The sequence below is a fragment of the Erythrolamprus reginae genome, chromosome 2 (genome assembly GCF_031021105.1).
Source record: "Erythrolamprus reginae isolate rEryReg1 chromosome 2, rEryReg1.hap1, whole genome shotgun sequence".
In the NCBI taxonomy this organism is placed as follows: domain Eukaryota; kingdom Metazoa; phylum Chordata; class Lepidosauria; order Squamata; family Dipsadidae; genus Erythrolamprus; species Erythrolamprus reginae.
In genome coordinates, this window is record NC_091951.1 from 238,757,962 (window position 1) to 238,783,553 (window position 25,592).

The 25,592-nt window shown below is 39.3% G+C and overlaps 1 protein-coding gene across 1 annotated transcript; it reads right to left on the reverse strand.

Annotated features, from left to right (window-relative positions):
- Positions 1-668: 668 nt before the first annotated feature.
- TMEM175 (transmembrane protein 175) lies at positions 669-22,702 on the reverse strand. The gene is made up of 10 exons (XM_070736218.1): positions 22,472-22,702; positions 18,404-18,442; positions 17,010-17,107; positions 13,977-14,028; positions 11,956-11,991; positions 9,889-9,972; positions 6,312-6,476; positions 5,098-5,176; positions 2,704-2,833; positions 669-2,086 (listed from the first exon to the last, which is right to left on the reverse strand). The coding sequence occupies exons 1-10, from the start codon at positions 22,619-22,621 to the stop codon at positions 1,420-1,422; spliced, it is 1,500 nt and encodes a 499-aa protein (XP_070592319.1). The 5' UTR covers positions 22,622-22,702; the 3' UTR covers positions 669-1,419.
- Positions 22,703-25,592: the final 2,890 nt, after the last annotated feature.

Consider the following 25,592-nt stretch of genomic DNA (forward strand, 5'->3'; position numbering starts at 1 on the left):
CTTCTGAGCTGTCTGCCACACTCTCCTCCTCCCTGTCACTCATGTCTTCTTGGTCAGAGAAGCCTTCATCAGCAGATTCCACCAGGGGCAAAACAGGCCTGCAGCATGTGGATGTCTCCCCCACATCCACAGTCCTTGGGGCAGGAGCTGGGCCAGAGCTAACCACAAAATATTGTATACTGCTAGATCAGTGTTTCCCAACCTTGGCAACTTGAAGATATTTGGACTTCAACTCCCAGAGTTCTCCAGCCAGCAAATGCTGACTGGGGAACTCTGGGAGTTGAAGTCCAAATTTCTTCAAGTTGCCAAGGTTGGGAAACACTGTGCTAGATCTGCTGGTGGCAAATTTTTTTTTTTTCTCTTGATCAGTTGAGGCAGCTGGTGGGAAGTTAGAAGCCATCATCATGCAAAGTTCTCACCTAAAGACCACATAATCCCCATTTAACAACAGTACCTGGGACTGCCATAATTGCTGTTGATAAGCAATATAGTCATGTGATGTCACACTTTATAACTGCGATGTTTAGCAAAAGACTTTCCCACTTGTCATCATATTCCAAAGATTATTTAAAGTTGTATCTTCCCATCATGACAGAATGATCGTCCTTGCTTCATTAATTGCTCTTCATCTACTGATAAATGCCAAATGACTGGGATATAAGACAGCATCACAATAATATTAATTTATTTTCTGAAAGTTACATTAATAAAGTTATGGCTATTAAACCCAAATACTTATGGGACACCAAGGGATACTTACCACGTAGGCTTGTTGCATTATTGAAGCAATAACAGAACAAGCCTATACCACAAGTATCCCCTCATCAAGTGATAGTTCCAGCAAACTTTGGTTATACTGACAGCCAACACTTTCTAAATATTCTCTGAACATTTAGCATGCTGGACATGCAGGTTTCTTTAAGAAGTTACCAGCGCTGAATGAATTATTTCTTTGTATAATTGTTGGTAGTAATTTGTTGTCTCACAGTTCATTTGTTCAGCTAATCATGTTACTTTGCCCTGATTTGCTAGGTTAAACACATTTGACAGCAGCTGTTAGGGTTACAACTCAAGACACACATGGAATTATTTAGCAGGTTAATACATCCTCCAGGTCACTTAATGGCCACAGAATGGATAAGGATATTCATATAACCTTTACTGGCTATGACAAATGGCACTTCCCAAGAAGCTGATAATGCCATTATTTCCTCCCAAGTATCTTATGATTCCTTGCTAATCAACTATGTTCAATGAGGCTATTGAGGTTATATGTATTCTAGCCAAACTCACTGCTCCAGATGCCAGTACATGAATAAAAGGAAAAGATGAACATCCCTAAAGAAAGGAACAGTTCGGTTTAAGCTGAGGCCTGAATTCTCCAATTAGCAGCAGTATCCATGTAAAGTGCAGGGGAAACTATGAGAGCGTATCGGCTGGGGATAAACAGGATTCTTCTTCTTCTTCTAAGACACTGTTCTTTGACTTGGGCAGTGACATTATATACTTTAGAATCATCAAGCCAATTCGGACGAAGATGCGTAATACCAGAAAAGCAAACGGGATGGCTATTTGTGTGACATGAAAAATAGTCGTGCTTAGCTCGCTCACCACACAGGTCAGGCAGAAGACCGCGAGGCTCACACAGGGGTAGAGAGAAAGCTTTGCGAACATGAAGGCGTGCTCTTTGCCACCATACTGGGCAGAAGGATGCAATGTCTCGACTTCGTGGAAGAGCGCAGCAATCCATATGCTGAACTGGAAGATGCTTGCAAAAAAAATGGTAACGCAGCTAATCTGAATGGCTTCTATTTCGTTGTAAGACTTCTCGGCGAACTCGCTGGTCAGCTGGTAAGCGAGAGGCAGTCCACCAATAAAAGCCAAAGAAAGAGTATTAAGGAGGGTCATCAGACGCGTGGCTTTTGTCACATGGAGGAAGAGCGAATGATGGACAAACCAGAGAAGACCAATGGTTGCAAACGATCCGAAGTAGGCAAGGAAACTTGGACCAAATTCTCTTAATGCTTCAGCCAGATGACCACGGTATTTCTCTTTAACCATGTTATCATCAGGAACGTTATCTTCACTGTTGAGTAAAAGAAAACTATGTATTTAGATCAGACTCACAAAAAATATTTTAAAGTGATACTTCATGGATTTCATTTTGGTTTATTGAATGTGTTTACAGCTTCAATAACTGTTTGAATACATTTCATTCCATCTGCCTAAGCAAGAAGAAAATGTAAGCGCCTCAAGCAAAACTCCTGAAGTTCAGACTCCTTTTGGGTCAATAATTGTAATTATTGACTTAGCAAAGAAACAGGTGGCATACAAATTTAACAAATAAAATCTGGATCGAAGATGGTGCTCATCTCCATTTCTTAGCAGAGGTGGTCAGCTTTGTCCAACAAAATTTCCGTGGTCATGTGACCAACATGACTATAGACCAAAGTGCACAGAATGTTATCTTCTTAGATAAATGGTACCTATTTATCTACTCGCATTGGCATGCTTTCAATCTGCTAGGTAGGCAGGATCATGTTGACCTTGATGATCATGGATCATCATGCCAACTATGATAATAAATATCCCTAATCACACACACACACACACACACACACACACACACACACACATTTCTCTTAGCACTACATCACACTTGAAAATACTGGCTGCGGTTTTATTCTATTGCAGAAGACTTACCATATGTCCAGAATTAACAGGGTTGCAACAATTGCATAAACTCCATCACTGAAACTTTCCACACGTTCTTTACTCAGGGGTTCCTTAAGATAAGAAGTAAAATACTCCACAGGGAGTTCTTCCTCTTGACCTGCCAATAAAAATTAGCATGCTTAATAAAATTTCTATGTTAAGATGACCATTTGTTTGCTTCTTCGTAAAGCCTTAACCTCTTCCCCCCCAAAGCAGTATCATATTGGATTATCACCATCCTTATTCTATGGCTGCTTTGTTGGAAGCATTGTGTCCGCATTATTTTTATACAGGTAGTTCTTGTTTAATGACCATTCATTCAGCGATGGTTTGAAGTTATGGCAGTTACAGGTCTCCTTTGGTCATGTGATCAAAGTTTGGGCCCTTGGCAGTCTGTCTGCGTTTACAGTCACAGTACGTGCTTCAACGCCTCCCAACTGCCTGCCTCTCACTATCTTTGTTCTTTTGGCTGTCCTGAACTATTATTTTGTCACCTAGTCCTACACCCCATAACTGACTTTTCACCATTGTTTTTCTCCCACTGATGAGGCTTCAGGGAACACACATGGAGACTTGTGAAGAGCAGTGGTTCTCAACCTTTCTAATGCTGCAACCTCTTAATATAGTTCCTCATGTTGTGGTGACCCCCAACCATAAGTCTAGCATCAATTCTCCCAACAGAGCTTTAAGCTGATTGGCAGGAAGGTCAGAAGGACACCCCACATTGTAAATGCCTGATTGGTCAGATTGTATAAACAGGTTCCAAGGTGCCAGAATAGAAGCTTTAGTTCCTAACACCAAGGGAAATTTGTCTTTTCCTAAGGTCTTAGGCGACCCCTGTGAAACGGTCCTTCGACCCCAAAAAGGTCCCGACTCCCAGGTTGAGAACCACTGGTCTAGTGGCTAAGGCACCATGCTAGAAGGTGGGAGTTGGTGAATTCTACTCCTGTCTTAGCCATGAAAATTAGCTGGGTGACTTTAGGCCAATCATTCTCTCTCAGCCCAGCCTACCTCTAAGGGTTGTTGTTGAGGGGGAAAATAGGAGGTGGGAGGAGTATCACCTTGAGTTATTTATAAAAACAATAAAGATGAAATAAACAAAAAAAGGCAATAAGCCTTAGCTGTGTATGCTCGGTCAGCAGAGGAAAGAAAATCAGCCATCAATAGATATATAGAAATAGACAAAAAAAAGTCAACAAAAAGCTACCATATTTTTTGGACTATAAGACGCACTGGTGTATAAGACACGCCAAAATTTAGAAGAGGTAAGTAAGGAAAAAAAGGTTTTTGTCCTGTTCAATTCCTAGGAGCACTCTGCAGGTCTCCCAATCCTTCTGCGAGCCCTGTTTTTCTCAAAAGTGGGTGAAAAATGGGGCCATTTGTGCTAAAAATGGGGCATGCAGAGGGTTTGGGAGGCCTGTAAAGAGCTTTTGGGGGTTGGGGGAAGGCAAAAATGCCTGTTTTTGCAAAAAATGGGCAAAAACCAGGCTGTTTTTTTGTAAAAAAAATTGACTATTTTTGCCTTCCACAAGCTTCCAGATGCACTCTGCAGATTTCCAAAAACCTCTGCGCAGCCTGTTTTTCACAAAAATGGGATGATTTCAGAAGTTGCACTAACATTTCCACCCTATTTTTTTGGGTGGTGGTGGTGGTGCGTGTTATACTCTGAAAAATATGGTAAGAAGGAAACAAGAAGACCAGCATACATTCTTTCCAATAGCCAACACACAGATAAGCAGGAAATAACAACAGGGGGAAAATCAAGCAAAAACTGTATCCTAACTACCAAGGAGAAAACAACATCCTCTACAAAACTGGCAGGGCAAGTTGCTGCATAGAAGCAGGAGCTAACCCACTCTCAGTAGCACTGATGATGTTACGTAGTTGGGTAATGAAATGTCTGCAAGAAAACAACTAAGCTCAGAAAGCATCAAGGGCTCCGCCAACATTTCACTTCAAAGTTGAAGAGATTGGGAAAAGGATCATATTGAGAGAAACAGGAAACTCTCCAGGGAAGAACAAGAGATTATCTAGGGCAGTGTTTCCCAACCTTGGCAACTTGAAGATATTTGGACTTCAACTCCCAGAATTCCCCAGCCAGCAAATGCTGGCTGGGGAATTCTGGGAGCTGAAGTCCAGATATCTTCAAGTTGCCAAGGTTGGGAAACACTGATCTAGGGAACCAAAACATAAATGCTTAAAGTAATATATTCTTCTTTTTTGTTCTTTTTTTTTCTGTTTGAGTTATTATTTAATTATTTACTGCTTTTTGATTGTGAGTCTCCACTCATTTTACAAGATGATGATGATATTGTTGGTAAGCATCATCTAGTTGTTAAATTTTCCTGGGGGACGTAAAAAGGTTTATAAAAAAACACTCACCAAGAATTTTGCTTCTAAACCATTTGGTTAGATGGCTGAGAAGTGGGAAAAAAACAATGAGCCCAAGAAACATGTACGACTGCAAGAAAACAGAGACACATTTATTGAACATTTTTGCATTGATACGAAAAGGATGCATTTCCATTTGCCCTGCTTATCATGTACTGTGTAGTCCATAATTAAAATAAAAGACTCTTTTTAATCTTTGTATAATAAAAACTTTAAAAAAAATAAAAAATAAAATAAAAGACTCTGAATGAATCTTTGGAATTATTTACCAAGAATACGATTTGGAGGAAAAAATAGCACTAAGTCAGTTAACACTTTATCACAATTAAAAAGAATGGCAATTCAGAGTCATGTATTTCACAATTCTTTGTACCAGACTTGGAAAAGAGCATTCCAGTGCTTATGGACCTCTGAAGCATACATGTCCCTGAGAAAAACATCTGCTACTTTTTGGCAATCTGTATAAAGCAACATTTTCCTCCAATATAATAATGTGACTTTTTCTTGTAATTCATTAAGAATCTTGCATACTCATAGCAAGGATAATCTTCCAAAGCTTTATAGAGCCAGAACAGAATTACTCCCACACGAAGGAAAGAATCAACAAGTTTGGAACAACTCCAAGTCTGAAATAGTAGAAAAAGCCTAATGTGTAGATCAGGGTTGGGTTCCACTTACTTCCCTACTAGTTTGCATCGAATCGGAAGTGCACATTTTGCACGCACATGCTTCGCTCATGCGTGCGCCTATGTCACATCGGAGAAATGACCCTCTGCGCATGAGCAGAAGCCTCTGTGCATGCGCAGAGGGTTCTTTGCAAGCTGCTTTCAAGGAGCAGCAACTGGAGGAATGGTTCAGGGGCGTGGTCAGCCACCGATCGCTGCCAGTTCAGCAAGAGGGGGCAAATTTCCACCACCGGTTTGGGTGAACCAGTCTGAATCAGCAGCAACCCACCACAGGTGTAGACCAAAGGTAGAAAACGATGGTTCTTTCATAGCTTGTGGACTAACTCCCAGAATTCCTGAGCCATCTCAGGAATTCTGGGAGTTGAAGTCCACAAATCATAAAGGAGCCATGGTTCCCCATCTCTGGTACAGACCCTCAACACAAAATAAAAGCATCTTACAAACATAATCACTAAATTTAAGGCCCACAACATAATGGTACAACACTTGGGAAACACTGTCTTAATTCAATGAGCCTACCAATGGAAAGAAGAAAAATGAGAAAATGGCAGCCAAAAAGCTCAGCGTTGGTCCTCTCAGGATAATCTTTAAGATATGGTACTTATAAAATGCCGTATTTTCAGATTCCTGTATCTGATGATTCAGTAGATATGAATGTCTGAAGCCATATAATACAATCATCGTCTGCAAAACAAGAAAATATTGCTGCACTGTCAGAGGGCAAATAATTGTTTGGATGTAAATTCAAATAATCATAGTTTGGACATGTGGAAGATTTGCCTTGAGTTCTAATAAGGGTATGTTGCACCTGGGATTCAAAGATGAAAAGGTGTTTCAGAGCAGGTGTAGACATATATACCATCCTTTTTTGGGGCGTCCTTAAAGAAGCCATATACTTTTCTGGGCTTACAGAGCAGCTGTGTCCCCACCCATGTCAAAACACCTTATTATACATCCTTAGCTTAACTTTAGGCAGCATGATGGCCCAGAGGTTAAAGATACCTTTAAAGATACCTCCGGAACCGTCTTCTGCCGCATGAATCCCAGCGACCAATTAGGTCCCACAGAGTTGGCCTTCTCCAGGTCCTATCAACTAAACAATGTCAGGTGGCGGGCCCCAGGGGGAGAGCGTTCTCTGTGGCGGCCCCGGCCCTTTGGAATCATCTCCCCCCAGAGATTAGAACCGCCCCCACCCTCCTTGCCTTTGGTAAATTGCTAAATACCCACTTATGTCGCCAGACATGGAGGAATTAAGATACCCCCAGGGATATATAGTTTATGCATGGAATGATGGTGTTGCATGGTTTTAATGCTGGGGTTTTAAATGTTTTTTAATATTAGATTTGTTACACTGTGTTATTTTGTTGTGAGCCGCTCTGAGTCCACGGAGGGGGCAGCATACAAATCATCATTATTTATTTATTTATTATTATTATTATTATTATTATTATTATTATTATTATTATTATTATTATACTCAGTATTGGGTCCTTGGGTGAAGGGTGGCAGTCGGCATTCCAGTGGGAAAAATGGAGCTGCACGCGCAGCTGCACATCCCTGATGTGTGTAAGTGCACACACCTGCACAAAATTTGGCTTCTGTGCATGCGCAGGAAGTAAAACTCACACAAGGACACTCAGACGATTTCACCACAAAGCAAAAAACCCACAGAAAATCAGCAAAATTTCACACAGGACGCTCGTGCGTGTGAGATTTTTTTGATTTTTGGTGGGGATTTTTGCTTTGCGGTGAAATCGCATGCGGTGAAATCTGGTGCGCGTGAGAGTCCTTGTGTGAGTTTTGGCTTCCTGAGCATGAGCAGAAGCCAAATCTCACACAGGTGAGGGGATGCAGAACAGAGCACGCAACTGCACTGGTAGCAGCAGCGACAGGGAACCCCTGACTGCTGAGGTTGTCAGCTGACAGACTGACAGCCTGGGTTTGAGATCCGAGCACTGCAGAACAGGGTGGGCTCCTGTCAGTTGCTCCAGCTCCTTCCCACCTAGCGGTTTGAAAGCATGTAAATCCAAGTAGATGAGTAGGTACCACTTGGGAATGTAACAGCTTGCTCGGCAAATATCATATTTTTCTGTGTATAAGACGCTACCTTTACTTAAAAATATTTACTTGAAAATTGAGGTGTGTCTTAGACACAGGAGGCCGAGGAGAAGGCCACACATGTGTGATGAGCTTCTATTGTATATGCAGCTCTATCATTCCTCTCCGTTGTAGTAGTTTCCTGTACCACATTGCCACTCTAGGTTTCATCTCTATTGTTCCTGTGGTGCATTTCCTGTTCTTGTTGTATTATTCACTCTAACAAGATGGCTTCAGAACAGTGATGGTGAACCCTTTTAGGCTTGGGTGAAAAAAGGATGTCCTCCCATAATTCAATGCCCTCCCCTGTGTATGCACACACACATACATGCTGTCCCCATCCCCCCGCACATGCACAACCCTCCTGTTGTCCCGTTCCCCCCCCAAGCCTCACTGAAGCCTCTGGACTTCTGTTAGGCCCATTGGGCTGTTTTTCGTTCTCTCCAGAGCTCAGGAAAGCAGCCTGAAGCCTGGGGATGGCAAAAAAAAAAAAAGGCCTAATGGGCCAACTGGAAGTTCAGAAACAAAATGGAAGTGGAGCTGCCCTACCACTTACTTTCAGATAGTTGCAACCAGGCCTTGTACACCTCAGCCAATTTCTTCTGCAGCTGGCAAAACTTTCCTGAAGGCCTCTGCAGCCAATAAGAGAGCTCCGGATCGATCAGAGACGCTGTTATTGGCTCCAGAGGCCATCGTAAGCTACTTACCTTTCATAAGCTACTTAAAACCCACCTCTGCCGCCAGGCATGGGGGAATTGAGATACTCTTTCCCCCTAGGCCTTTACAATTTTATGCATAGTATATCTGTATGTATGGTTTTTTTATATATATAATAATGGGTTTTTAATTGTTTTTAGTATTGGATTATTATTATATGCTGTTTTATTATTGTGGTTAGCCGCCCTGAGTCTGCGGAGAGGGGCGGCATACAAATCCAATAAACAAACAAACAAACAAACAAACAAACAAACAAACAAACAGACATATCAGGAATGCCTTGCTGGCTGCAGAAAAAATGGGCTGAGATGTGAGAGGCCTGGCTGCAACTGTCCAAAGGTGAAGAAGTCCCTGAAGAGCTCTGACAGCAAAATGGAGGCTAGGGATGATATACACAAGTGAATGTCCGGTTGGCCCGTTTGACCATTTTCACCGTTCCCAGGCTTCAGGAGGCTTTCCTGAAGCCTGGGGAAAGCGAAAACGGCCAAAGAGGCGCCTGAAAATCAGCTGGACAGAGTGTGCATGTCGGCTGGAGTTGACATAGGGCAATGATTTGCGTGCCCTCAGATATGACTCCATGTACCATCTGTGGCACGGGTGCCACAGGTTAACCATCACCGGCCTCATGTACTTATACACAGAAAAATACAGTAGTCATAAAGCCAGCATACATTTGCAATGGTTGTTGTGTCCCAGGGACATGTGATATTTTAACGACTGCAGTGATTCACTCAACAACCATGCAAAAAAGTTGTAAAACTCGGTGCGGCTCATTTAACAACTGCCTAGCTCAGCAATGGAAATTAGACTGCCTGTATATTCTCTCACAAGGGAAAATATTGCTGATCTTATAATTACTACCCATCTCATTTTTAATTATGGTTTTCTTAAACTATACAGCCCAATATGTATGTCGCTGACAAATTAAGTGAGTTTTGCCCCGTTTTAAATTATCTTTCTCACCGCATTTGTTAAGCGAATCACTGCAGTTCTTTAAATTAGTAACATGATTGGCTTCCCCACTGAGTTGGTCAGGTGACCCTGGGACACTGCAACCACCTTAAATACAAGTCAGTTGTCAAACATCCCAATCAAAATCACATGACCATGAGGATGCTGCAACTGTCATAAGTGTGAAAAATAGTCATGTCACTTTTTGCAAAGTGCCGTTGTAATTTTGTCACTTGATAGCAATAGCATTTAGACTTACATACCGCAAGTGGTTTACAGACCTCTGTTGTAAGTCAAGGACTATGGGTAGTGAAATATAAAACAACTATACCTGGATGACACCAATTATAATAACACAGCTACTAAACATAAAAAGTCCGAATGGTTCTTCAGGAAAAGACGCCATTAAGGAGAACTGCAAAATAAGAAATTAAGATTATTTCTGTATTTCAGAACAGATTTAAAGCAAATGGGTAATTTGAGGTCCTAGGACCAAATTTGTTTCCCTGGATCCCTTCTCTGACTCTCCATGACTTGCCTTTTTCCAAATTAATCTGCAGAAAAATGTTGGCAGGAGTTGCTGTTGTTATATACTGTGTATCTCTGTTTGGTTTATGTTCACTCACACAACCAGTTGACTGGAATACACTAAGACCTGGTCAATTTCAAAACCAATAAAACTTTTGCTAGTAATAATGTATATTTGCTCTTTCTCACACTTGCAAGTACCCAGGTCCTACACACTTAGCACTTAAGACTTACAGTATATAGCACTTAGACTTATAAGTGGTTTACAGAATCAGCCTATTGCCACCAACAATCTGGGCCCTCTTTTTACTGACCTTGGAAGGATGGAAGACTGAGCCAATCAGGATCAAACTCCTGGCAAAAACAGAGTTAGCCTCCAATTCTGCATCCTAACCACTACACCACCATGGCTCTTAAAACTAGGCTCTTACAACTAAAATAACTAGGCTGTTAGACACTAGGCCAGAGGGATAGAAACCTCCAAATCTGGATCCGAGGATAAGCCCTTGCTTTGTTGATTCACAATACTGGCAGCTAGTCATTTCTTGTTGATTTTCAAGTTTGGTAGCTGGTGATGGGACTTGGATTTCCTATTATCTGTTTTGACCCAACTTCCTTTGCCCAGTTCAAGTTACATCCCCCCCCTTTGTTTTCTTAGCAATTTGTGTTTTCCCCCCTTAATTACTTCCCCTAAGGGATCTTTTAGATAAGACTCCTGACTGTTTTACATGTTTACTTCATCTTTAGGGATGGCAGCTTTGGGCTAATCTCACAGTATCATTTTGAGACAGGAAATATGCACCAATTATAGTGTGAGCTCTATAATTTTTAAACATCAAAGAAAAAAAATGTCTAAATACTATCTCAAACATAGGAAGTACAAAATAATAATAAATAAATAACACTGTCCATGCTTCAGGTGTGTGAAGTCCCCACCTTGTTGCAATTCTGGCAACAGCTTTAAAAGCTCTTCTGTTGCAATTTGCTTTTGATTCCAGATAATTGACTGCGGGTACCTCATTCCAATTTCAATGTGGTTTTATCTTTGCTTTTAAAGGTGTCAAACTCAAGGTCTGCAGGCCACATTCAGCCCACAGAAGACTTAGATCTGGCCCATGAGGCTGTCCTGGAAAAAGTGAGGGGCTGGCCTGTGGTGCCTCTACCAGTGAAAACGGAGCTCGGGGGGGGGGGGCTATGAGTGGCCCTCCCAAGCTCTGTTTTCACTGGCAGTGAGTTGCAGGAAGCTGTCACAGCCGAAAACAGAGCTTGGGAGCTCATTTTTGCTGGCAAAGCACTCGGGTCATGACAGGTGTCCGTGACACAAGTGATGTTGAGTTGGTCACCCCCTAGCCATGGCCACTATCCACCACCCCCAGGTCAAACTTAATCCAGATGCGACTGTCAATGGAATTGAATTTGACACCCTTGTTTTAGACTATACTATGGGTTTAATTATATATTCCTCTGCTTCTGTTTTCTTTAGTTTGATGTTGAATAGTCCTCCATAGTCTCTCTTACTAGATCAGATAAGGTAATATGTATAGTTAAGTACATACATACACTTATCCACTGTGGCTTATGCATCTTCAAAATGCATCCTACACTGGATCCACAGGTTTAATGCAATATATCTCTTTAGCTGATCTCAGATTTATCAAATAATGCCACAAGATTCCAGCATGCTCCTAATCTCTATTAAATGGATCACATTTGCACAATGTATTGAACCACACAAAGTTTGTGTGGTCAATCTGTGGTTCAATGCAATGTACAATGTACAAATCTGGAAATCTGGATTATAAAATAACCAGATCAGGAAACAGCCTAAAGATATGACATAATGCATTGAAGAAATAGAGTGCTTACTTACTGTATATGGCAAAAAAGTAATGCTCATCATGCATGCCTAGAAAAAGGAAAATGCGAAATAGCAGATGAAAAAACCCCATCTCCTGTTCATAGATACAGTAATACAATTATCATCATTCTGGGGAGGCAGTCAATCAATCAATCAATCAATCAATCAGAATAGACCTAGATGGGACCTTGAGGGTCTTTTAATCAGACCCGCATTTAGACAAGCGGCTGTCCCACTCTCTTCTTAAAAACTTCCATTGAACCTACAACTTCTGAAGGCAAGCTGCTTAATTGTTCTCACTGTTAGAAAGTTTCTCTTTAATTCCAGGTTGCTTCTTTCCTTGATTAGTTTCCATTCATTGTTTCTTGCCTTGCCTTCTGGTGCTTTGAAAAATAAGTTGACACCATTTTCTTTGTGGCAGCTCCTCAAATATTGGAATACTGCTATCATGTCAGCCATACCCAATTTCTGCAATTCTTCACATTTTTGTCTCCGGGTCCTTAATAACCTTAGCTGCTCTTCTCCGTGCGTTGTCTCAACATCTTTTTTTTGTAATGTGGTGAGCAAAATTGGATGCTGTATTCCAGGTCCTGCTTTACTAAGGATTTATAAAGCAGTACTAATGCATGATTTTTCAATCATGGCTCAAATGCGGCTCAATTCTTTTCTGAATGGCAATGATTACATCAGACACTCCATATCAGAGAATATGACTTTACTGGCCAATATCACCCCCATCTTCGGGGGAAATCACACAGGTCTGGCAACTAATATATTTTTACATGTAGTTCTATTCCATTTTAGAAAAACTAGCCCAAATGAATGGCTCCAATAAAACCTCAGAAAGGGAATGAAGGCCTGAATTTTTAAGAACTATAAATGAAAGGTTTCCACATTTCTGCCTGAGCTCCCTGCATAATCCTTTGGTTTCTTTTATTTCCTTTTTCTTATTTTCTCCTTTAATAATCTGTATCACTGATGCCATGGACATTAAATTGAACTTGTCTTTCAAAGGAAAACATATTGTAAGGATAGTTTTGCTAAAATGTACCTTTCCTTTTCAAAATGCGAAACTTTTTAAGGGAAGAATCCTGATGATCACTCTTAATTCGTTAACATTCTAACTGCAAGATTCAGGAATCATCAAAATACAGTAAATTTAAAAAATGACTTGTATAATTTATTTAGGTTACTAAGGATCTAAAAACCGCTAGTCCTTAGATGTCTTGGCTCCCAAGAAATATGAGAAGTTTGAAAAGTCTGGTTTAGAAATATATGTGAATATATGTTTGGTTTATCTCTAAATGTGAGCAACTTAGCATCCTACATTAAACCTTTGATATAATGCAAATCCGTATTCTGAAATTACCTCACTTTTGTTTTCTACACTAAGGGAAGGACTGAGGTGTAGGAACAAGTCTTTTTCACTCAGAATCGCTAGGATTAGCATCCACACTATGGTTTTATTATAATAAAATCCTACAATCACCATTTTCACATAAATAGCAATAGTATTTAGAATTACATACCCCTTCGTAGTGCTTTTACAACCCACTCTAAACAATTTACAGAATCAGCATATTGCCTCCAAAAATATGGGTCCTCATTCCCCACCTCAGAAAGATGGAAGACCGGTGGTGAGAAGAACCTTGAGCCAGTGATGAAATTTGAACTGCTGAACTACAGCTAGCAGTTAGCTGATGTAGCCTGCAGTGCTGCACTCTAACCACTGAGCCACCCCAGCTTTTAACTACTAATTACAAACTAAGATATATTTTGCTTTCCAAATCTTAATTCCCTTCATATCCAAATGGCCACTTTGAAATAATATGACTTGAATTAAAAACTCTCCTGGTACATCAGTACTTTTCATAAAAAAAACATTTGAAAACTCAAAGCCCCAAATACCAACACTGTGATTTATCGGTACAATGATTTAAACACATCAAGCTCCATTTCTTATCTTACTAAGAGCTGGGAACATCTATTATTTCAACAAATAGATTTAGGATTATTTTTTTTAAACCACTCACCAAATTTGCCAGGGCAAGTACATCATCAATGAGTTCAACCACCTGAAAAAGTCTAGAAGGGAAAAACAAACTATTATAAAACAGACGTACAAAGTTTTGATTGATAACTAGACTCATTCAAACTGGCAAGTCTTCAATTTGGTGGTAATAATCAAATATTCTCCCATGTAGCAAAATGGAAACAAGAACAAGATGCAAAGGAAATTGCCAGTTAAAATTCAGGAACTATTGTTCCTAAAATGTCTTTTAAGTTAGCAGATTAGACTTCCTCAATTCTAGTCATCAGGAGCATCAAGACTTTCTGGTGAAGTCATCCAACTCTTTGCTCCTATTTTTGCTTGTTCTATGATTCAGAGAAAGGAAAATACATTGAATTTTTTTCTGGTATGTTTTACCTTAAAAGCACTACTATCTCCTTCCTGTGTTGTGTTTGCTGCAAAACACAAGGGTAATTCTCTGAAATCTTGCTTTCCTTCTCCCTCTGGCCCATGCAAAGGGCTCAGCTCATTATCTTACTTAGGTTTACCATTTTTCACCTATAATGAGTTTCAAATAAGATAGCACAGGGGTCAGCAACTTGTGGCTCTGGAGCCGCATGTGGCTCTTTCTCTACTGCAGCTCCCTGTCACTGGTCGGCTTCACAATTGATAGGGCTTTTGATTAAGACAGGTAAAAGAAAAAGGATGCCACGCTAGGAGACTCTATGGTGGGAGAACCGACTTCCGGTTAGCAGAGGAAAAAGGATGCCACTCTAGGAGACTATGATGGAGGAACTGGACTTCTGGTCACCTCCAGAACTGAACGGGACTTCTGGTTAGGACCTTTGCGGCTGTTTGAGTGTTTAATGTTGCCGACCCCTGAGATAGCAGAACCCTTCCTCTACTTGTCATTTATTTACTCATCTACTTCAAGTAGATAAGGCCTTCTAGTCAATTATGACTCCTTGAGTTTGCTTAGAAAAGATATTTTCTTGCCAACATTTTTGGAAGTGATTGGCTACTACTTCCTTGCTACGTCTGAGAGAGAGCTGGTTTTGAGCTCAAGGCATGGCTCCTGATCTCGAGTTTGGTGCCATAACCACTACATCAAATTGCTTTCTTCACAATTAATACAATAACATAAATTAGAGAACTCTGTCTCTTCCAAAGAAGGAAAAGGAATCAGTATAGATGTTGGCAGTAAATCAAGCAAATACCAGTATAGCTGTCATTGTTATCATTTGAAAAGTTCTTGTTCTTCTTTGTATTTTTTTAAAAAAATCTTGTATCTGGCTGATCTTTTTTTAAAATAAAAAGGTTTTTTTATTTTTTTCTACTCTCCATATACACATCCACCCATATACCATCAATCATATCAAAACATACATAATTATATATTTCTATCCAATATATCATAAATCGATATCCTGGTTTTGCACTTGCACTGCCATTTATCAATCTGTTTTCCTTTCATTTCATAGCACTTCCCTCCTTCTATCTCTCTCTCTTCCTTCTGCCTGTGTCTGGATGATCTTGATTAGTTTTCATGTATGAACTGCTTCAATCATCAATGGCCATTTGCCCAAAATATGAATGAATGAATGGCTGCATCTGCACATTAAGGTACATCATCATCATATTTCTGCTTCTGGCTAGGCAAGATCCACAAATTTACTTGTAATTGTCTGAAAATCATGGTTAATGATTGATTGATTGATTGATTGATTGATTGACTGACTGACTGACTGACTGACTGACTGACTGACTTACTTACTTACTTACTTACTTACTCGGGGCTGCTCACAACAGTAATAGAAAAAACCCCAATGTACAATACAAATCTAATAATTAAAACTGTAAACTAAATTAAAAATATAATTATAATTAAAAATTAAAATTAAAAAAAATAAAAATATAATTATAATTATATTTCAAGAAGGCCAATATAGCAGGATCAACAAACAACAATTTAATGAAATATGTGTGCAAGCTGTGAAAACGTGACAGGTGACAACTCTCATATCCTAAAGAAGGATTTTGAGAAGTACTTTGTGATTGCTTCCTTGAGAACTGGGTTGCTGATGGAATTTGTCGGGGTTCTTAAGTGGCCTTATTTTGAAGACAAGTCTAACTGGTTGGGAGAGGCAAGTAACCTGATTCGTAAGGCTGAGTTTAGGAAATTTTGCAAACCAGTCCATAAAATTCAGAGGATAAAGTTTGTTTATAAGTTCAGGGGTAGCTTTAGAATGGAGCAGAATTGATCATAATGAAAGGAGATTGAAGGAATAACAAATTAAAACATGTGAGATGCCCATCATCATACTTGCTTTCTTTGGCCACACAGACTAGCTACTGGTACAGTGGTACCTCATCATACGAACTTAATTGGTTCCAGGAGGAGGTTCATAAGGTGAAAAGTTCGTAAGATGAAACAATGTTTCCCATAGGAATCAATGTAAAAGCAAATAATGCGTGCAAATCCTTCAGGAAAATCCCAAACTTTAGAAGGGAGGCGAACAGAGGGCAGGGAGGAGCAGCTAAAGGGGGCGGGTGGAAGAAGCAAGGCTAGGCTAAAGGGTGAGTGGGAAGGAAGAAAGGCAAGGGGGGCGCCCCTCCCTTTTCTTTCTTCGAAAGACACCGTTTCAGTGCCTCTGCAAGCACCCTGTTCTCTGCAAAATCTTTCCTGCTCCAAGCCGCCCCTCCCTTTTCTTTCTTTAAAAGACATCCTTTCAGTGCCTTTGCAAGCATGTTGTTCTCTGCAAAATCTTTCCTCCTCCAAGCCGCCCCTCCCTTTCTTCAAAAAAGGGAAAAAAAAGAAACCCCTTCATCCCAGCAGCAGCTGCTTGGGTTCGTAAGGTAAAAATAGTTCGGAAGAAGAGGCAAAAAAATCTTAAACACCGGGTTCGTATCTTGAAAAGTTCGTTAGAAGAGGCGTTCGTAAGATGAGGTACCACTGTATATTGCTGTTACTTTCCTAATACCATCCAAGTGGTTACATTGCAGTTTTCAGGTACTTGACACATGTACAGTTTCTGAAACATTCCAAATTTCATACCTCACATGAGCTGCCCAAGCAACTGTTACTATTAAAAATGTCATCAGATAAACAGCAATTTTGGTGGCTAATAGCTGCTGGACACTTTCTCCAAGTTTCTGGAAAAAAGGCACAACATTCATCAAAAAGACGACAAACTCTTCTTCCATATAACACTACATAATTCCTTTTCAAATAAACAAATGCATGGAAAGGTGTTTCATATAATACATAATTTTTAAGGTGATCCTTATTATATTTTTAAAGCAGTGAAGGTCTCTTTTCAAGGAGAGACGTTCGGTTATGTTCAATGACATAAAGCTAGCCTAGCTCACAAAATACAAAAATCACCTAATAAGAACTCAAACTGTCTATAAATACTGGATAAGTCCTTATGAATCTCAAACTGGCTTATAAACTATGTTTTCATTTTCAGTAATTGCAAATAAAGCTTATGGTTAATGATAGGCTTTCTCTTGTTCAATCCTTATTATCCCTAGGCTTTGGAAAATAGTGTAGACTGAAATATATAGTGCAATTTCCAAATTATTTTATGTAGACCTTGTTTGTGTATATGCGTGCATGTATTTCATACTTCTATTCTACATTTATATTATCCAGATTGCTACTATTAATTCCTTATTGTTCTGTATGTGCAGCCTAGCAAACCTATCAGCATACCTCATTTAATATTATCTTTTAGCCGTTTTTTTTTGTCTGTATCTTTATTTTAACTATCCTGGCATTGTCAATTTCATTTTGACAATTTGAATGCCAGTTCTCTTAAAGACCTCAATAAAGTTAAGCAAGTAAATAATAATATTCAAATTCCTTACTTAGAATACAGCACCTTTGTCTTTTAGCATCTTCTACCATTTGTATACAGTACTTTGAAATCTATATCACAAAATACTCAATCTCCTGAAACAATTCTTCACTATATAGTTAATTCCTGACATGTTCAGCCACGAACTTCTTGACATCCAAATTCTCAGCCCACTTCCTAACATTATACAATTCCTCTGAGGACCCCCAATGTTCTTTTTTCAAGAGGCAACTGGACTTTTTGGGTTTTGTTTGTTCTCACCCAAGAAGCTTCTTCAGCTCTGAATGAGAAGCTTCTTCAGCTAAATCTGGATCAGCTCTGAAGATATAGCATATATCAGCGAGACAATAAACAAGTTGGCTTCCAGACTGCTGATAACAAAATATTTCCCTGCAGGCCAACAAATTATGGCATTGTATACAGTACTGTGCTTACCTACTATGGGCCTGACAAATCAAAAGAGGTGATCCATAACAGCATGTCCCATTACGCTACAATAACCTTATTGGAAATTCAAACTGCAACTTCAGTTGTTTAAACAGAATCACAACTGACCTTTATGTGGAATATGAAATAAACAATACAGTACCTCATCTGAATGTATCTTTGTATGTGCCACAGGTAAAATCTGCAACAGATGAATCATATATCATATTTTAATTTGCAAACATGAAACCAATGTGCAGAAAACATCTATGCTCCTGAAAAAAAAATATCAAAAGCAGAAGTCCTTGTGTTGATTCTTAACTTTACAGCTTTCCACAAAAACATTTTTTGGAATATAATATTGTTTGGCAAGGGTGATGGGTTGCATCAGAATTGCTGAAGATACGTAACAGTAATTATTTTCTAAATGGACAAATCTCAATGACTGAATTATAAAATAATAAGAATTTCTTTCTGAAATGTATTTTTATAAATGTGTGTTAAAAGTTTTAAAAAACTAAAATTAACATAATAATAAAAAGACAGGAAAAAATGATATAAAAGTAGAGCAAGAAAAAAGCAAAAAGAAATGGAAAAAATACTTTTAAAAAGTATTTTGACCATACAGTCCAGCCATTCAGCCAGCCCTAAATTAAAGCCAACAATATTCCTATTGACTCCAGATTTTTGAATAACCTTGCCACAAGCAAGATTGGCTGGACTTAAGATTCCTGTATGAAAGACTGCTACTAGAAACATTTGTCTTAATTATTATCCAAGAATACCAACTTCAATTTATTTGGCCTGTATAAATACCTATGTTTCCATAAAGACACTTCTTAATTTAAAGTGCACATTATCTAAGGAGATTTAAATGCCAGGAATGGGAGTGGTAGATAAGTAGATTTAATAGTGAGCTTTAGGTTAATTATTGATTTAATAATATCCAACACTTTCTTCTGCAGCCTAATACGGATGAAATGACCACACTTAAGAATCTCTCTTTAAACAAATGGCTCATTGTCCATGATGTTACTTTTTTTAAAAATACCAACAGCTTTTAGGAGTGTGGTGCTGAAAGACAAATGATTGATTTTAAGTCATTTTTTGCCACTGAAGCTTTGGTGGGAAAAGTCCAAGATACAAGGAGTCCTCATTTAATGACCACAATTGGGACTAGCAAATCAATTAAATGAAGCAGATGCTAAGTGAAACTACAACTGTGTTTCATGATCTTACTTCAGCTTTCCTTGCTTTATGAACCTACAAAGGTAATAATTTGTACGGTTTTTAAATGATGGGTTTTTAGATGCTTTCTTTTAAATATTAGATTTATTACATTGTCGCATTGTTATTATTATTGTTGTGAGCCGCCCCGATTCTGCGGAGAGGGGCGACATACAAATCTAATAAATAATAATAATAATTATTATTATTATTTAATCAATAATAATAATAATAATAATAATAATTAATTAATTAATCAATTAATTAATGTAAGGACTGGCTGCAAAGTAACTTTTAAAATACGGTTGAAATATTTAAATTTGCTCTACAACTGAGGTGGGGGACTATGGCCCTTTTATGACTTGTGGACTTCAACTACCAGAATTCCTAAGCATGGTTGGCTTAGGAATTCTAAGAGTTGAGTCCATAAGTCATAAAAGAGCCATAGTTTCCCACCCCTGCTCTACGAGATTAAATGAGGATAACCCATACATTCAATTTTCACTAAAAATGGAAACAGACTCACTGACTCCGCTACAAGATTGCTTGCAAATTGACTTAGATCCATGATGGTGAACCTAGGCCATATGTGCCAGAGGTGACATGCAGAACCCTCTCTGGGCATGCACGCCATTGCCAGATGCTCTTCTGGTTTCCAGCACCAACCAGCTGGTGTTCGTATGCGCTGGAGTTCCAGAAACCTAAAGACTAGCTGGCTGGTAGATATGCACATGCCATAAACCCGAAGACCACCTGGTCTTTGGGTTAACGGTGTTCTGGTGCACACGAAGATCAGTTGGCTAGCGTGCATGCACATGTCGTAAATGTAAACCCAAAGACCATGTGGCTGGTGCATGCATGCAAACTAGCCAGCTGGTCTTCTGGTTTCCGTGCTGTGGCATGTGCACACATTCTGATTTGGGCACTTGGTGCCGAAAAGGTTCACCATCACTAAGGTTTTTCTTTCTCAGACCCAGACGTGAACTCCATTTGATCCTGATGGGAATTAACTTACTTCTCAGCTAAGATGCTAGAACTTTTTGGAAAAAAAAATTTCGTTTGTTTGCTTGTGTTCGTTTATTCCTTCATTCCTTCATTTGTTGGATTTATATGTCGCCCTTCTCCAAGGACTCGGGGTGTCTTACAACATATAAAGGAACAATATAGCATCCTAAATCCAATTAGTTTAAATTAATTAATCTAAAAATCTAAGACGATTAAAAAACTCTCATTCCCATTCAATCAACTAACTTAAAATACATTTGTCGGCCGGGGGCTAGAATCTAGTGGCCCCAATCCTGGCAGCAAAGATGGGTCTTCAGATTCTTGCGGAAGGCGAGGAAGGTGGGGATAGTATGAATCTCTGGGGGGAGCTAATTCCAGAGGGCCAGGGGCCCCACAGAGACAGCTCTTCCCCTAGGCCCTGTCAAGTGACTTTGCCTAGTTGATGCGACCTGGAGAAGGCTGACTCTGTGGGACCTAACCAGTTGCTGGGACTCATGCAGCAGAAGGTGGTCCCACAAGTATTCTGGTCTGAATTAAAAGTTCACCAATGGTAGTATCAGAAATTTTGGATGTTTGTAGACTCTTTTCCCAACTAACACTGGCTGTCCTCCCATTCTATCTTGATGCTATCACTTCTACCCAAAAATCTGTCCAGTGTCCAGCCAAAAATCTGATAAACAAATCTGTATTTCATATGTTATTAAACATTTCTACAGCCACCCAACTCACATACAGTGATACACACACACACACATATCCACATATATATCCCATATATAACAATATTAATCACTAACAACTTTGGTCCATTAGAAACAATGAAAGGCAAAATTAATATGGAAAAGGATCAAAAGGGAGTTAGGGGAGCAGTAAAAGACAGCAACCCATAAGCAAAATAATTTTAATTTAAAAGATTATATACCACCTAGCATGACAGCATCCTAACAAGATACAGTAATGATTTTGGTTAAAGTATATAAAAGTAAGTATATAAAGGACTTCACCATGCAACCTGTGGATCTTTGTTAAGTGAAATATGACTTGGTGATCTAACCCAACTGATTCGATTCACATAATATAATTGAACCATATAGCCTGGGTTCTCAAAATTCACTTTAGTCGGGCATACTGATTTACGGTACTTACAAGCCTCTCCCCCTGAGCATACCCTAAGATACACAGTGCCTCATCTTTGTAAATGAAGATTGAAAACAAAAACCAGAACCAGAATCTCTAACAGCAGTGCGAATGCGGCAAGTCATGAACTGAACTGGAGATAGCACTGTTTAAATTTCTATCTTGAGAAAAGTGTAGAAAAACTTTATCACACACCGTTCTGATGAGGATAAAGAGGATCTTTTTTTGCACAGGGCAGTACATTATGCTAACGTAGGAGAGAAACAGACAAATCTATTACTGTAGTTTTAAATAGAAGCTAACCACCGCTTGATGCATTGCAGGATAAAAGTTCACATTTTATTTATTGTGAAATTTGGGAACAATGGTATCAATGGATTGAATATAGAAAAAAATAGCTAAATAAGGACCATAATTATGGTCCTTATTTAGCTATTATTTTACTTTTTTCTATATTTTATTTTACTTTTTTAAAAAAAATATTCACTTTTACTATATTTTACTTTTTTCTATATTTACATCTTATATGTAAACACCTCGCAGGATCTTTAACCGGTGGCATCTTCTATCTTATTTTACAGTAGTCTAAGAGGGCAGCCTTTCCGCCCTCTTATGGTACTTGCAAGTTAAGGTAGAAGATAGATTTTTATTTTCTTTGCATCTGCAGGACAGAGGGATTCAATGCTCGCAACGCACAGGGGAGAACCCTGCGCACACATCAACCCATCTCTTTTCGGCCCGGCATCCTGCGTGGATCGAGTAACACTGTTGAACTCCCGCCTGCCGGTATTGCAGGGCTCCCTTCCCGAGTGGAAAAGAGGAATAAAGAGCCTAGCCGGCGCGCAGGCAGCCTCCGACTCACCATGACGGTAGCGATGATGGAGAAGAGCGCATCGCTGTAAGCCAAGAGCCGCTGCGAGGCTTGGGTGCCGCCGCCCAGCTCGCCCAGGCGCCGATCGTGGTTGAACGGCGTCAAGACGAGCGGGACACGTCCGCCGCCTCCTTCTGCCATCGTCCTTCTGCTTTGGGGAGGACGGGCAGGATCAGAGCCGGGAATCTCCTGCGCCGCCGCTTCCGCTTTCTCTTCTGAGAGACGCCCCCCCCCCCCCCGCCTTCCCAGCGCTCCGCCTTCGCCTTTTTTTTAATCTTTATTTTTTGAAAGCGCTGCTGGGCAAGCAAATCGCTCATGAGTCCTTACTACTTGGACGAACGGCTCCCTCTTTCGGCGAAGTTTTCTTCTTTATTTTATTTGTCAAACATGTATAGGATACTAGTAGTTTGTATAAATATAAATATTTATTTATTTATTTATTATTTTGTCAAGTACCTATTGGTAGTATACAAAGATATAACAATGTTTATCTGTCTATCTATCTATCTATCTATCTATCTATCTATCTATCTATCTATCTATCTATCTATCTACAGTATCTATCTATATCTATCTATCTATCTATCTATCTATCTATCTATCTATTTATCTACAGTATCTATCTATCTATCTCTCTCTCTCTATCTCTCTATCTCTCTATCTCTATCTCTATCTATCTATCTATCTATCTATCTACAGTATGTATGTATGTACGTATGTATCTCTCTCTCTCTCTCTCTCTCTCTCTATCTATCTATCTATCTACAGTATCTATCTATCTATCTATCTATCTATCTATCTATCTATCTATCTACAGTATCTGTCTGTCTGTCTGTCTATCTATCTACCTACCTACCTACCTACAGTATCTATCTATCTACAGTATCTATCTATCTACAGTATCTATCTATCTATCTATCTATCTATCTATCTATCTATCTATCTATCATCTATCTATCTATCTATCTATCTATCTACAGTATCTATCTATCTATCTATCTATCTATCTATCTATCTATCTATTTACAGTATCTCTATCTATCTATCTATCTATCTATCTATCTATCTGTCTATCTATCTATCTACAGTATCTATCTATCTATCTATCTATCTATCTACAGTATCTATCTATCTATCTATCTATCTATCTATCTATCTACAGTATCTATCTATCTATCTATCTATCTATCTATCTATCTACAGTATCTATCTATCTATCTATCTATCTACAGTATCTATCTATCTATCTATCTATCTATCTATCTATCTATCTACAGTATCTATCTATCTATCTATCTATCTATCTATCTATCTATCTATCTATCTATCTATCTATCTATCTATCTACAGTATCTATCTATCTACAGTATCTATCTATCTATCTATCTATCTATCTATCTATCTATCTATCTATCTATCTATTTTATTAGATTTCTATGCCACCCTTCTCGAGGCGACTCAGAGCGGCGTACAACATTAAATACAACAATATGTAAGAAATCTAAATAACTATAAGAAATTATGGAAATTTACTAAAAATATTTTTTTTTAAACCCCATGTACAATCACACACATTCATCCAATCCAATCCAATCATATCTATTATTGGCTGGAGACAATCTCATCACTTATGGCACCCATGCCCACCAGCAGAGGTAGGTTTTCAAAGCTTTATGAAAGACCCTGAAGGAGGGGGCGGTACGTATCTTCGGAGGGAGTTTGTTCCAGAGGGCCGGGGCCGCCACAGAGCAGGTTCTTCCCCTAGGCCCCACCAGGTGACATTGTCTGGCCGACGGGACCTGGAGAAGGCCACCTTTGTGGGACCTAACTGTCCGCTGGGATTCATGAGGCAGAAGACAGTCCCGTTTATATGCATGATGCTAGTAAGGGAGAAACACTAGGACAGGGGACGGAAGGCACTCTGGTGCACTTATGCATGCCCCTTACTGACCTCTTAGGAATCAGGTGAGGTCAGCAGTGGTTAGTCTAAGGGTAAGGTTTTGGGGCTTAGGTGAGGATACTACAGAGTCAGGTAGTGAGTTCCATGCATTAACTACTCGGTTATTAAGTCGTATTTCCTACTGTCGAGTTTAAAGCTGTTTACTGTAAGTTTGTATTTGTTGTGTGCTTGTGTGTTGCTGTGGTTGAAGCTGAAGTAATCGTTGACAGGAAGGACGTTGTAGCAGATGATTTTATGGGCTATGCTTCTGTCGTGTTTAAGGCAACGTAGTTTTAAGCTTTCTAAACGTAGGATTGTAAGTCTAATTGCATAGGGCAGTGTTTCCCAACCTTGGCAACTTGAAGATATTTGGACTTCAACTCCCAGAATTCCCCAGCCAGCATTTGGCTGGGGAATTCTGGGAGTTGAAGTCCAAATATCTTCAAGTTGCCAAGGTTGGGAAACACTGGCATAGGGTATTCTGTTGCAAGTGGAGGGAGTGGGGGGTAAAAGTGGTGATAAAGGAGGATAATAGGACAGGGACTATAGGCACACCCCTTAAAGACCTCTTAGAAACGGGGAGAGGTTGACTGTAGACAATCTAAGGTTAAAGTTTTTGGGGTTTGGGGAAGAAGCCACAGATTCTGGTAGTGCATTCCAGGCATTGATCACTCTATGAAGTGATCAATTTCCAGGCCTTCCGAAAGGCTTAAAAACACATTTATGTCAGCAGGCCTAGGGCGTGAGCGATAAAATCAGGCCAGTAGTATGAATGAGGGATGATTGATTGTTTTTTATACTGGGTTTTATTTTTATTTCTCTTAAAGTTTTAACTGTATCGTATTATTTTTTATCTTTGCCTGTATTTTATCTCTGTAAGCCACCGTAAGTCTGTGAGGAAAATGGCGGCCTACAAACCTACGAAATACTACTACTACTACTACTATTACTAATAATAATAATAATAATAATAATAATAATAATAATAATAATAGTAATAATATTGCTGAAGTCGTATTTTCTGCAGTCGAGTTTGAGCAGTTTACATTTAGTTTGAATGTATTAAGTGCTTGTGTATTGCTGCGGTTGAAGGTGAAGTACTCATTAACAGGAAGGACATTCCTGCTAGCAGGGTGTAGTTATTTCATTTAAAAAGAAGATCTTAAAGCTAAC

Coding starts and splice junctions, on each gene's coding strand:
- TMEM175 (XM_070736218.1), bottom strand. CDS start 22,621: ATGGCAGAAGGAGGCGGCGGACGTGTCCCGCTCGTCTTGACGCCGTTC. Junction 17,108..18,403: donor CAAAGATACATTCAGATGAG/GTACTGTATTGT, acceptor CCTTTTTTCCAG/AAACTTGGAGAAAGTGTCCA. Junction 6,477..9,888: donor TTATAATTGGTGTCATCCAG/GTATAGTTGTTT, acceptor CTTGTTTTGCAG/ACGATGATTGTATTATATGG.